This window comes from Panulirus ornatus, chromosome 1 (assembly GCF_036320965.1).
Source record: "Panulirus ornatus isolate Po-2019 chromosome 1, ASM3632096v1, whole genome shotgun sequence".
Lineage (NCBI taxonomy): Eukaryota > Metazoa > Arthropoda > Malacostraca > Decapoda > Palinuridae > Panulirus > Panulirus ornatus.
Genome location: NC_092224.1, coordinates 91,779,204 through 91,792,199, shown reverse-complemented (window position 1 = coordinate 91,792,199; position 12,996 = coordinate 91,779,204). Strand labels below are relative to the sequence as shown.

At 37.7% G+C, this 12,996-nt stretch overlaps 1 protein-coding gene across 2 annotated transcripts in view; it reads left to right on the top strand.

Annotated features, from left to right (window-relative positions):
* Positions 1-12,996, top strand: part of LOC139750883 (kelch repeat and BTB domain-containing protein 8-like) — a 66,002-nt gene that overhangs the window by 40,443 nt on the left and 12,563 nt on the right. For both annotated transcript variants that reach the window (XM_071665762.1, XM_071665754.1), the window contains exons 3-7: positions 1,186-1,375; positions 5,899-6,035; positions 9,238-9,393; positions 9,812-10,128; positions 11,526-11,707. In XM_071665762.1, coding sequence (XP_071521863.1) covers positions 1,186-1,375; positions 5,899-6,035; positions 9,238-9,393; positions 9,812-10,128; positions 11,526-11,707 — 982 coding nt within the window. The remainder of the gene's footprint in view (positions 1-1,185; positions 1,376-5,898; positions 6,036-9,237; positions 9,394-9,811; positions 10,129-11,525; positions 11,708-12,996) is intronic.

Sequence of the window (12,996 nt, the reverse complement as noted above, 5' to 3'; positions counted from 1 at the left end):
GTGTATGGCAGACCATGTAGAAGTGCTCCATGTTATTTACCATGAAAAGAACTGTCACCAGGAGATAGGGCAATACCTGACCTCCATCCACCAATAGCTGAGGCTGATTCATGTAATTTTTACCTCCAGTGTAGAATATCTGAATCTTAGTACAAATGGTCTAAACAATACAGGTACACCACTGATTTTCCGGCACTCTTGGTTCCAACTCCTAACCGGATTAATATTTTGCCTGACCAACTGTGGTAATAATAATTCATTAACTTACCTCAACCACCAAACCCACTAATTATACATCTCCCATGCATCTAAAGTATACCTTGGGCTGCTAGAAATTTAGATTAAACAAATGTTAAATGTTTGAGCACCCTAAGATGGTAAGTCTCTCCTTAAATTTTTTTAATCCTGTGGGATCTTCTTCGTCTTCTGTTGTTAGCATTTTCCTAGCTGTGCATTGCCAGAATAATGCAGTGGTTTGCAGACCACTTTTCTCCACACACTTTACTCATGGAAATTCCATGGTGCTCATGTTGTAATTTAAGTCTGGTCTGTTATCATGCTACCTGACAAGTCCACCCCGTTACTCTGACCCTGTTGAAACCATTCCATCATCACTTGGTCATACTCAGTACTCTTACCATCTTTCATAGTTTTTCTAATTATCATTTGCTTCTTGGAATTGCTATCTGCATAGAATTTCAATATTTTCTCCCTTTGCTTCTTTATATCATAAACAGTTTATGAACCAATACTGTAGATGTCACACAGCTTATGCTCCGAAACACCATGGTCCATTTTTTGAACAGCTCTACTTTATCTTGGATCGATATGGACTTGTGTTTATGTTTGACACCACAACTGACATTGTCTTAGAAGCCATAGATGGGTTAAATTTAAGCAAAATAGGCTAAGAATCTCACAGAATTGCAGTATCACCACCAACAAGTGCAGTGTAAAGCACGTCCTACACACAATGCCATCTGTAGCCACCCAGTAAACTAGTCTGGTGGCCGCAGTAATTTCAAGTTCCCTTACGTAATTTTGTCCAGACTAAAGGAGGTGCCGAACCATCAGTTGCCGGAAAATAGGTGGTGTACCTGTACTAACCCTTCACAGTGATTGAATATTTTGTTTTCATGGTATTTAATTCATTAACAACAATATTATTTGATTTTTTTTTCTCAGAGTTCTCTATGAATTTGAGGAAGAATCTCAGCATGGTGCCCACCGTACATCTGAGCCAAGGTTGGACATTACCTGTGAAACATTTGAACTCATACTGGATTTCATTTATTCTGGGAGAGTCATCCTAGATAATGATAATATTCAAGATATCTTACAAGCAAGTGATCTTCTGCTTATGACTGATCTGAAGGTTGGTTTATATTATTACTAATAGAATTAAAGTGGGCACAGTAGTATAGTTGTAACTTACCACTGTCAGACCAAATTTGATTCATGTTTTAATTTTGTCATGAGGGATAATTGGTTATTCCTTTTTATGACAAAGGTTCCAATCATAGAATGAAAGCTCAATCAATAGGTAAGCCTTGACAAACTGGAAGAATTTGGTAAAAAGGGAGAGAAAAAGAAAAAGATAAAAATGGAGGAGAGGTTAAGAAAAGTAACTATGAGAAGATGGATAAGAAATGAGGATAAGTACATGTATTTAAAGAAAAGATACAAGTGTAATTCAGTAACATATTCAGCATGACAGGGAATATGATCAGCATGCAGGTCAACAAGGGCCTAAGATAACTTTAGGCATGACTTTAACATATGCAAATCAGAATGATAGTGCAATCACTTGTGCAGAGCTGGTTACTGTGGGATATCAAGGGCCCGATATGATCTAACTCTTCCTGTTTGGTATGTGCTAGCCATTGAAGTTAGGAGCCCAAGTGAGGTGGTCTAGCCTTAACATTATTTGGGGAAAAAATGCAGTCCCCTTAAAAGCAAAGGCTCTCTTCCACCCTCTACTCCCTTTGGCATACACCAGATGGAAAGCAGGTAGAAAAAATACCTTGCAAGGTTGATATGCCTGAAGGAAATTTTCATAGGAAAGACATGAGGTAGAATGAACATGAATATGTCATGCATCACATCACCAATATGTGCTCCCCCTTACTTTTTGTTATAAGGCAGTAGTAAGAATAAACTTGAGTTCCATCGTCTCGACTTACTATGCCTATATGATCCTGATGCTGAAGAATGATTTAATGATATTTACTTACCCTCTCAAAGTGGGGTTAATCAATGTTGGTATCTTATAGCATACCCAGGGAGAGAAATGGTTGATAAAGTAGAATGATATGCCACAGCATTATGAGAGAGAGAGAGAGAGAGAGAGAGAGAGAGAGAGAGAGAGAGAGAGAGACACTGGATCCCATTATCAGTGTCCTTAGAAGTAACATATATTGGACCCATTTGGGTTGTTATTCTTGAGGACACTTCCTTCCTCCATCTTGGCAAAGTAAATGGCATTTATCAAAGGCCTTGTTCATTTGAGAAATTTTCTAGCTGTTCATCCATGGGAATCCTCTCCTCTGTTGTAATAGGTTTTGGATTAATTTTTTTCCAACTTAGGGGTGAAAAGGTTGAGCATGTAATCTTTGCATACCCATATGTTTCCTTTTCAAAGACTTTATGAAGAATTGTTTATCATGTGTCTGATTCAATAATTTTTTAATTATTATACTTTATCGCTGTCCCCGTGTTAGTGAGATAGTGCAAGGAAACAAATGAAAGAATAGTCCGACCCACCCACGTACACATGTATATACATACACATCCATACACACACATATACATACCTATACATCTCAACGTATACATATATATATATATATATATATATATATAGACACAGACATATACATATATACACATTTACATAATTCATACTGTCTGCCCTTATTCATTCCGTTGCCACCCCGCCACAAATGAAATGAAAACCCCCCCATTTATTTATGAATATGTAAATATGGAAATATGTATGAAACTGCAGAAGCTGGTGACTGAGTTTGGTAAAGTGTGTGAAAGAAGAAAGTTAAGAGTAAATGTGAATAAGAGCAAGGTTATTAGGTACAGTAGGGTTGAGGGTCAAGTCAGTTGGGAGGTAAGTTTAAATGGAGAAAAACTGGAGGAAGTAAAGTGTTTTAGATATCTGGGAGTGGATCTGGCAGCGGATGGAACCATGGAAGCGGAAGTGGATCATAGGGTGGGGGAGGGGGCGAAAATCCTGGGAGCCTTGAAGAATGTGTGGAAGTCGAGAACATTATCTCGGAAAGCAAAAATGGGTATGTTTGAAGGAATAGTGGTTCCAACAATGTTGTATGGTTGCGAGGCGTGGGCTATGGATAGAGTTGTGCGCAGGAGGATGGATGTGCTGGAAATGAGATGTTTGAGGACAGTGTGTGGTGTGAGATGGTTTGATCGAGTAAGTAACGTAAGGGTAAGAGAGATGTGTGGAAATAAAAAGAGCGTGGTTGAGAGAGCAGAAGAGGGTGTTTTGAAATGGTTTGGTCACATGGAGAGAATGAGTGAGGAAAGATTGACCAAGAGGATATATGTGTCGGAGGTGGAGGGAACGAGGAGATGAGGGAGACCAAATTGGAGGTGGAAAGATGGAGTGAAAAAGATTTTGTGTGATCGGGGCCAGAACATGCAGGAGGATGAAAGGAGGGCAAGGAATAGAGTGAATTGGATCGATGTGGTATACTGGAGTTGACGTGCTGTCGGTGGATTGAATCAGGGCATGTGAAGCGTCTGGGGTAAACCATGGAAAGCTGTGTAGGTATGTATATTTGCGTGTGTGGACGTATGTATATACATGTGTATGGGGGTGGGTTGGGCCATTTCTTTCGTCTGTTTCCTTGCGCTACCTCACAAACGTGGGAGACAGCGACAAAAAAAAAAATATGAAATATGTATGTATACGAAATGTATAGGTATGTATATGTGTGTGTGTGGGTATTTATGTATATACATACGTATGTGGATGGGTTGGGCCATTCTTTCATCTGTTTCCTTTCCTTGTGCTACCTCGCTAATGCAGGAGTATGATATGCAAGGTATGATAATATAAAGAAACACGACTAAACAATATTTCAACCCCAGATTTCTGTTCAGCATGAAAAAATACTTCTTATAGTGGGGTTTCAAAGTAAATCTATTTTTATAAGAAAAATAAAAAAAGTTGCAGGTAATAGTTCAGGGTACTTTTCAGCTCAAAAAACATTTTATTTCAAAATTGAAACTTAGCATATTCAAACACTTGTACACTTGGAATAATCATGGAAAATATATCATAATGCTCTATTATCGATAGGTACCCAGTAAATACAGTGCTAATGATCAGATGATACTTTAAAAATATCTTCATTTAACAGCTTAAATAAAGGTTGTAAAGTTGACCAAACGATATTTCAACCCCAGATTTGTATTGAGCATGAAAAATACTTATAATGAGGTTTCAAAGGAAATAAGTTTTTTTGTGAAAAATACAAAAAATTGCAGGAAAATTATCAGCTCCAAAATTTTTTATTTCAAAAAATAAGTATGATATATTCAGACGCTTCTATACTTGATATAATCATGGAAAATATATCATAATGCTTGCAGCCTCCGAAAGATAACGAGAAAATACAGTGTAAATGGTCACATATGAATTATAGAATATCATTAACATTTATTAAAGGTTATAAAGATAACCAAACATTATTTTAACCCCAGGTTTGTGTTCAACAAATAAGGTCATAAAGACATGCAAATGAAATTTCAGTGCCAGATTTGTATTCAGAGTGGAAAATACTCCATTTAATGATGTTTTACAGGAAATCTTTTTTTTTTTTGAGAAAATATTTTTGGGTCAAAATCTTTTTATTTCAAAATTGAAACTTTGCTTATTCAAACACTTCCATACTTGAAATAATCATTGAAAATATATCATAATTCTCTCAGTTACCGATAGATACCCAGTAAATATAATGCTGATGGTGAGTTGATACTTTGAAAATATCTTCATTTAACAACTTAAAGGTTATGAAGATGACCAAACGAAAGGTTATGAAGATGACCAAAGAATATTTCAACCCTAGCTTTGTATTCAGCATGAAAAATACTCCTTATAATGAGATGTCAAAGGATTTCTATTTTTTTTTGAGAAAAATACAAAAAAATTTCAGGTAATAATAGTTCAGGTTATTTTTCAGCTCAAAAAACTTTATTTCAAAATTGAAACTAAGCATATTTGAAAGCTTCTGTACTTGAAATGATCTTGGTAAATATATCATAATGCTCTCAGTTAGCATGTCTTGCTTGTTGGAAAATGCTGCTTCTTTTATTGACATTTTTATATTCATCCATATTAGGTTTATTCAGAACTGACTTCAACCTTAGCTTGAGTCTTTTCATTGTTCTGTGGTCACCCCAAGTATGGTTTTATATGTTTCTGTCAGTCACTATGTGTATTTTCCTAATTTCTCCTTGAACTTTATTGAATAATTCCTGCTAAATAGTTTTTAACTTCCTTGGTGAGGTCTAATACATCAATTTTAATGCCCCTATTTGCTGCCAAGCATATATTATCATGTATGCTTTGTAAGTTGAGCTGTTGTCACAACTACTGTTTGGAAGGTTTGTGAAGGGTAAGAGGTATAAATCTCAATAGAATAAGGGGTTGGAGTCTTCTAAACTGTGGACACACATGTAAATTCTCTTGTATCTTATGGGACACTGTTACAGAGAGAAACAGTTTTTCGTTGTTCAAAAATCTTTTCTTTCTTTTAGCTTCCATAGTGATGATAAGGAAGAGTGTATGTACTTTAACTTCTTGTCAATGTGCTGAAAGTGATTTCTTTCTTCAAAAGTTCTTATTTGATGTGTTTTCTTTTAAAGGAACTGTGCATTCAATACTTGATGAGCAGGATTGATGTGGACAATTGCTTGGGAATACTTCAATTTGCACAGCAGTTCTCCTGTCCACGACTTGTTCATTATGCTCAAGACTTTGTCTGCCAGCACTTCAAGCATAGGTGTGTGTTTTTTTTAATTAGCAGTAAACTTTTCTTATATTACTTTTCCTTCATTACAACTTGGTGGTTCAAAAGGACCTCCTTTTATCATAGTTATTGTATTTATCTCCTCAGTCATTCATAGCTTTCATGTAATACACCGAAACCACAGCTCCCTATCTACATCCAGGCCTCACAGACCTTTCCATGGTTTACCCCAGACATTTCACATGCCCTGGTTCAGTCCATTGACAGCACATTGAACCCAGTATACCACATTGTTCCAATTCACTCTATTCCTTGCACACCTCTCACTCATGCATGATGCATGTTCAGGCCCTGATCACTCAAAGTCACGAACATCTTTTTGAAATACAAAAAAATATGGTTGCCATGACAGTTGGAATAAAACTCAAAAGATGTAGTGTGGATGTGTGGATAAGCTTCTTTTCCTATGGTTGTGGTGAGCACTAGAATAAGGTACTGTCAGATGTAGTGAATGATATTTTATAAATTCAGGTATACTCTTGAGAAAAGCACCAGAAATAAACTGTATAAACAACAACGGTAATAGGGACACTAGAAGGCTGCTGAGCTGAATTACATTTTCTTGTCAAAGTCAAAATCCTTTTTTTTTTTTTTACCAGACTTCTCAGTCATGGGCCAATCAGGCCAACTGTTGTCTTTCATTCTCATGTAAACTCATGTAAACCACACTTTTTATTATCGCACCTCTCTCTTACCCTTTCATTACTTACTCAGTCAAACCATCTCACACCACATATCGTCCTCAAACATTTCACCTAATCTCCACACTACCTCGCTAATGCAGAAAATGGCGACATTTATGAAAAGAATTATGTTATATATCATATGTATTCACCTTATCCAGCATTAGCGAGGTAGTGTTAAGAACAGAGGACTGAGGCTTAGAGGGAATGTCCTCACTTGGCCCCCTTCTTTGTTCCTTCTTTTGGAAAAGTAAAACAGGAAGGGACAATTTCTAAATCTGTTGGGGATGAGAGGGCCTGGGAATTGAGTCAGTTATTTGATGATGATACAGCTCTAGTCACTGATTCATGTGAGAAACTGCAGAGGTTACTGACTGAGGTTGGAAAAGTGTGTGAAAGAAGAGAGGTGAGAGTAAATGTGAATAAGAGCAAGGTTATTAGGTTCAGTAGGATTGAGGGACAAATAGATTGGGATGTAAGTCTGAATGGAGAAAAATTGGAGGAAGTGAAGTATTTTAGATATCTGGGAGTGGATTTAGCAGTGGATGGAACCATAGAAGTGGAAGTGAGTCACACGGTGGGGGAGGGGCAAAGGTTCTTGAAGTGACAAAGAATGTGTGGAAGGAGAGAATGTTATCTTGGAAAACAAAAATGGGTATGACTGAAGAACTAGTAGCTACAACAATGTTATATGGTTGCAAGGCATGGGTTATAGATAAGGTTGTACATAGGAGGGTGGATGTGTTGGAAATGTTTGAGGACAATATGTGATGCGAGGTGGTTTAATCAATTGAGTAATGAAAGGGTAAGAGAGATATGTGGGAATGAAAAGAGTGTGGTTGGGAGAGCAGAAGAGGGTGTGTTGAAATGGTTTGGACATATGGAGAGAATGAGTGAGGAAAGATTGACAAAGAGGATAGATGTGTCAGAGGTAGCGGGAATAAGGAGAAGCGGGGGTGAGGAAAGATTGACAAAGAGGATATGTGTGTCAGAGGTGGAGGAAACAAGGAGAGGCAGGAGTTCAAATTGGAGGTGGAGGGATGGAGTGAAAATTATTTTGTGATGAGGGCCTAAACATACAGGTGGGTGAGAGGCATGCAAGGAATGGAGTGAATTGGAATGATGTTGTATACTGGGGTTGATGTGCTGTCAATTGACTGAACAAGAGCATGTGAAGCATCTGAGGTAAACCATGGAAAGGTCTGTGGGGCCTGGATGTGGATAGGGAGCTGTGCTTTCAGTGTATTGCTCATGACAGTTAGAGACTGAGTGTGAATGAATGTGGCCTTTTTTGTCTGCTTTCCTGGTGCTACCTCACTGAAGTGTGGGTAGCGATGTTTCCTGTGGGGTGGGGTAATGACAGGAATGGATTAAGGCAAGCATGAATATATACATGTGTATATATGTATGTCAGTGTGTGTGTATGTATATGTATGTGTATGTTGATATGTATATGTATGTATATGTGTATGTGGACGTTTATTTATATATATATGTATGTGTGTGTGTGTATACGAGTGGATGGGCTTTTCTTCGTCTGTTTTCTGGTCGTCTGTTTTCTGGTGCTACCTCGCTGGTGCAGGAAAGAGTGATTATGGATAATATATAATTATCCCTGGAGATAGGGGAAAAAGAATACTTTCCATGTGTTCCCTGCATGTCGTAGATGGTGACTAAAAGGGGAGGGAGCGGGGGGCTAGAAATCCTCCCCTTCTGTTTTTAATTTTCCAAAAAAGGACAGAGAAAGAGGCCAAGTGAGGAAATTTCCTCTTAAGGCTCAGTCCTCTGATCTTAATGCTGCCTCGCTAGTGTGGGAAATGTATGAAAATATGTATGAAAAAAATATGTAATGTAATGTTTTTTTTGCTCTCAGAGCTTTATTCAGATATGAGATATGTTAGAATTGAACCTCAAAAAGCTATTACTGTGCTAGAGGCAGAACCCTTTAGATATTATTTTATTTTTTCATGTCTTTCCTTTCCTTTTCAGAGAAACATTTCATGACAGTGACATCCCTAGATACAGACTTTGATGCATAGTGAACGATAAGCTTAGGTGGGCGATCTGGTGGTGCTACCGTACCACCTTGCTAATAATGTCAGAGGCCTAGGTGGGATGCCCTTTGGTTGTAGGATGTATGAATAAGTATTAGCTGGCCACCTAGATATTATGGTGGTCACTGAAAATAGAAAACAAACAGATTAATACTATTTCTTGAAGAAAAATGATTTTTTAACCCCTTTCATGTGAGCAAGTGCTGACACTAATGTTCATAGGGCTTTACTCCTGGTAGAGAAATGGTTTGTCATATTTTTGAAACCAACAGTTCTTCCAAGTAAGGTAAATATGATTTCTTTGTCAAAATTTTTTAAGTTATCAGTTGTTGAGGTTCAAGTACCTATAATTATACCAAGATGATATTTTCCTTCAAGTTAACTTTTTAAAAGATAATATGCTATTTCAGTAATTTACATGCATTTCTTATATTTCAGGCAAATTGTGCGCACAGAGGAATTTCGTAACCTGAGTGAGGAGCGCTTGAAGATTCTTTTATCTCAAGATGGGTTAGCAGTTAAATCTGAGTTGGATGTTCTCACTGCTCTCGTAGTGTGGCTTAATTCCAACCTATCAGCATCTCCAGATGTTGAGTAAGGCATTAGTGAAGGTCTTTACTTTATCAGTGTTTGTACTCGTGCATTTGTTTTCGAATGCTTTGTAGGACATAGTGTAATGAAATCATAGTTGAATTTTTTTTTATCTTATGCAAAACAGAAGATATTATGTTTCTCAATATTGTGAATATACAGTATTAAAAACTTTTTTCCTCTAAGTAATTTTAGATCGAGAATGATGATGATTTTACTAGTGTATATATTCTTCATTGTAGTAATAACTAGGTTTTGATTAAGAATAAAACTCTTATTGAATATTAGGAGTAGAACAGGTTGATGAGATGTGAAAAGGATGTTTATAGTTTATTTTGATGAGTAATGGAGGCTTAATTAGAAAAAATACGTAATTTACAATTATTTGAATTAGACTACTTAACTAGGTGAAAATTTCCAGATCTTTGGTTACTAGCTGCTTACGGGAGTCCTCTGATCTCAATTATGACCCAAAGTTCCAGCGAGCTTTACAAGACCTACGAGCTGCCAATCCTCCTTGGGACTCTCCTGGTGCCACAAGAGTATTAGATGCCCTTAATAAGACACGAAGAATTCGGTCCATCAGAGAGCGAGGCATGAAGACTGTTTTAGCGTGTTGTGATGGCTGTACCAATATTTACCTAGTTGATATCCTCAGTTCAGGAAAACATGCAGGGGCTCATGTGCGGTTGCCACCAATGTGTCATCCCAGAGTAAAACCTGCCCTTGTTGTAGAAGGTAAGAGGGTGTTTGGTTCTTATTATACTTAACAGCTAATGGTCATTCAGTGTGAGCAAATAAGATTGGTGTAATTAATGTAGTGTAGATTGTTGAATTTCTCCTACAATGTCTTCCTCCTTTGTACAGTAACTGATACCTTTATGTTATTCTGGTTAGAGCAGGATGATAAACAAACAATCGAGTTATAGGACCACTCTATTTCAGCTCTTAGAGATCCAATCTAGCTCATGGTTCTGGCATATACCCTTGACAGAAATTTTGTATTTTGCACTACTTGGCATTGGCTAATCTAGGGCTCAGATAAATCTTGTTTAGTTGACAGTCAGGAGGAAGCAGGAATAATCAAGTTTTTTTTTTTTTTTTTTTAAGATACTGCATCACTTTAAGACTATAAGGAATTATTTGATTATCCAAACCCTTACACAGTATTGGGTGATCATACCACAGTGATGCAGGAGTGCTTGTTTACCATAAAAAGGATGGGTGTGTGAGTGCATTTTTCTCTAGGATCTTGAGAATTTAATGTGTTTTATTTGAAAGAGTTGTCATACAGTGGTTTGAAAGCTTTGGGATTCTAACTTTGTGAGGGAACTTGCTTTTCTTCACAGTGTTTAAAACTCTTTGGAACCATAGGTAGAAGTAGTCTGCAGAAAGATTAGGGAGGAGCCTCTGGAAACACTTGGCTAGAGTTGCCCTCTGCCAGTGGCCTGGTAAGGATGAGGCATTAAAGGCAAAGAGGCAGCACTTGAGTTCATCAGTTATGGAGACTCATTTGCCATGGGCACCCTTTTGAGGGAGTGCCCAGAGGGAATGGGCATCAGAGATATAGATAGTAGGGAAAGGAAACAAAGGGAAGGTTTTGATTTCACAAGGCCATATACAGTAAGAGAAGAAAGTGCACTAAACTTTGTCATACTTAAAGGGGGAGAAAGACTGGAAGAGATGACAGAATTTAAGTTTTTAGGAGTTATCTTGTGTAAGTTTGGTGATATGGAAGGAGAGATTAGGGAGAGAGCAGTACAGGGTAGAAGAGTCATTGGGTTTCTTATTTACATAATGAAAGGTAGAAGTGCAAGTATAGAAATAAAGAAAAGATTAAGAGACAGTATGTTCCTCCTGACCCTGACCTACACAGCCGAAACCCATATGATAGTTTTTAGCCAATTGATGCCATAAACTCTGTATTTACCTCATTTGTTAAGTAAGCATTTAATACTGAATAAGACAAGGAAAAAGCAGTAATTTTTATCTCAATTTTGTGAAGAAGAGGCTGTCACTTATCGGAACTAGATGTGAATAATGGTTGAATGCCATGTACTAGAAATCAGTCTGATTTTGTGATTCAGTTAACGGGAAAAATTTTTCGAAAGTGTATTGGAGTAATTTCTTTACAGGTGGGTTTCTTTTTGCACTGGGTGGAATGAGTGTTGATGGAGGAATAAAGAATGATGTTCAGCGATATGATCCTCGGTCGAATTGCTGGACCATGATGTCTCCGATGCCATATGCTTGTTGTTTACCACAGGTTGTAGCACATGCAGGAAAGTTATTTGTTACAGGGGGATTAAATGGTGAGGTAAGTTCATCATTTCATTCAAATGTAAGTCCCATCAGTATATGATTCATAGGAAGCCCTCATGATATATGTTTCTATTATTTCAGATTAAAGTTGTTTTTTGCATTCGTTTTTCTAAAGTATATCTACTATGATAATGTTAATGATGATTATCTGTACCAAATTGCTTCTCCTGTCTTCGCAAGGTAGGGTCAGGATCAAATGAAGATCTTTAGCTCTAATGTTTATTTTATTGAAACCAGCACTTACCATCCACAGTCAAACAGCTCTTGCATTCAAATCACCCATAGCTGACATCCAATTTCTTGCATCAAAACTGCTGGCACATTCAATCAGCTCCTGGCAAAACAGTTGCCTCTCTTCCTCAATTCTTTGTTCCAGGTACATAAACACTAATGATCACCCACCATCGTAATCCACTTTAATTTATCCCAACATCAGTTGGGATGCTTTTCCTTACACTTTATTTTACACGTCTCCACAACTCCTCCTTCAGCAGAAATATTACCCTTCTGTAGCTTTTACCCTCACACTAACCCCTGAATTTACCTATGAGATATTCCTGAACCATTCTTCCCCCTTACCCTTGAGTTTTCTTTCACTTAGAGCAAGAGCATCCAGGTTCTTTCTCAAATGTACAACCTGTCTCTCCCTTCTTCTCATCTTGTTTACATCCATAGAATTTCAGGCATCCCAGCCTCTACATATTTCAGTCAGTTTTATCTTTCTATGGTAACTGGTATACTTTCTCACGATTACCTCGCTGGACTGCTCGGTATGCATACGAATGTCAACGGCTCGGGAGTTCGCAAAGTATGGATAATTCACGTGGATCCAGTTGTACAGGGTAAAGCTTCTGCCTCCTATAATCCTTTTGCGTTACCGGCATTCGGTGCACAATCAAATTTTTGTAGGTTTGTCAGTACGTCTTTGAGGAGGATGGTCCCTCTTTTCTTGGCCCCTTCTTGTTTTCAGCTTTTAGAAATTGAAGTATGAGGAAAAGAGGGTTCCCAGGCTCTGGTCTTGCCCCACTTAGTCACAAGTGTCAGCAAACTTTGGGGAGAATGATACAGTGTTTTGGAAGGAGGTTGATAGTGCGAAAAATAAAAGAAACAAAAGGGAATTTTCTGTGAAAGGGGCAGATGGGAAAGTGGTAACAGTCATTGATGTGGTGAAGAGTGTGTTTGATGATAGAGTGGTTGGTAGTTTGTGTGGATGGGGAGGTGAGAGAGTTATCACAACTAGTTTGGTGAAAAGAGGAAACTTACTGAGAGCCATGCATAAGATGT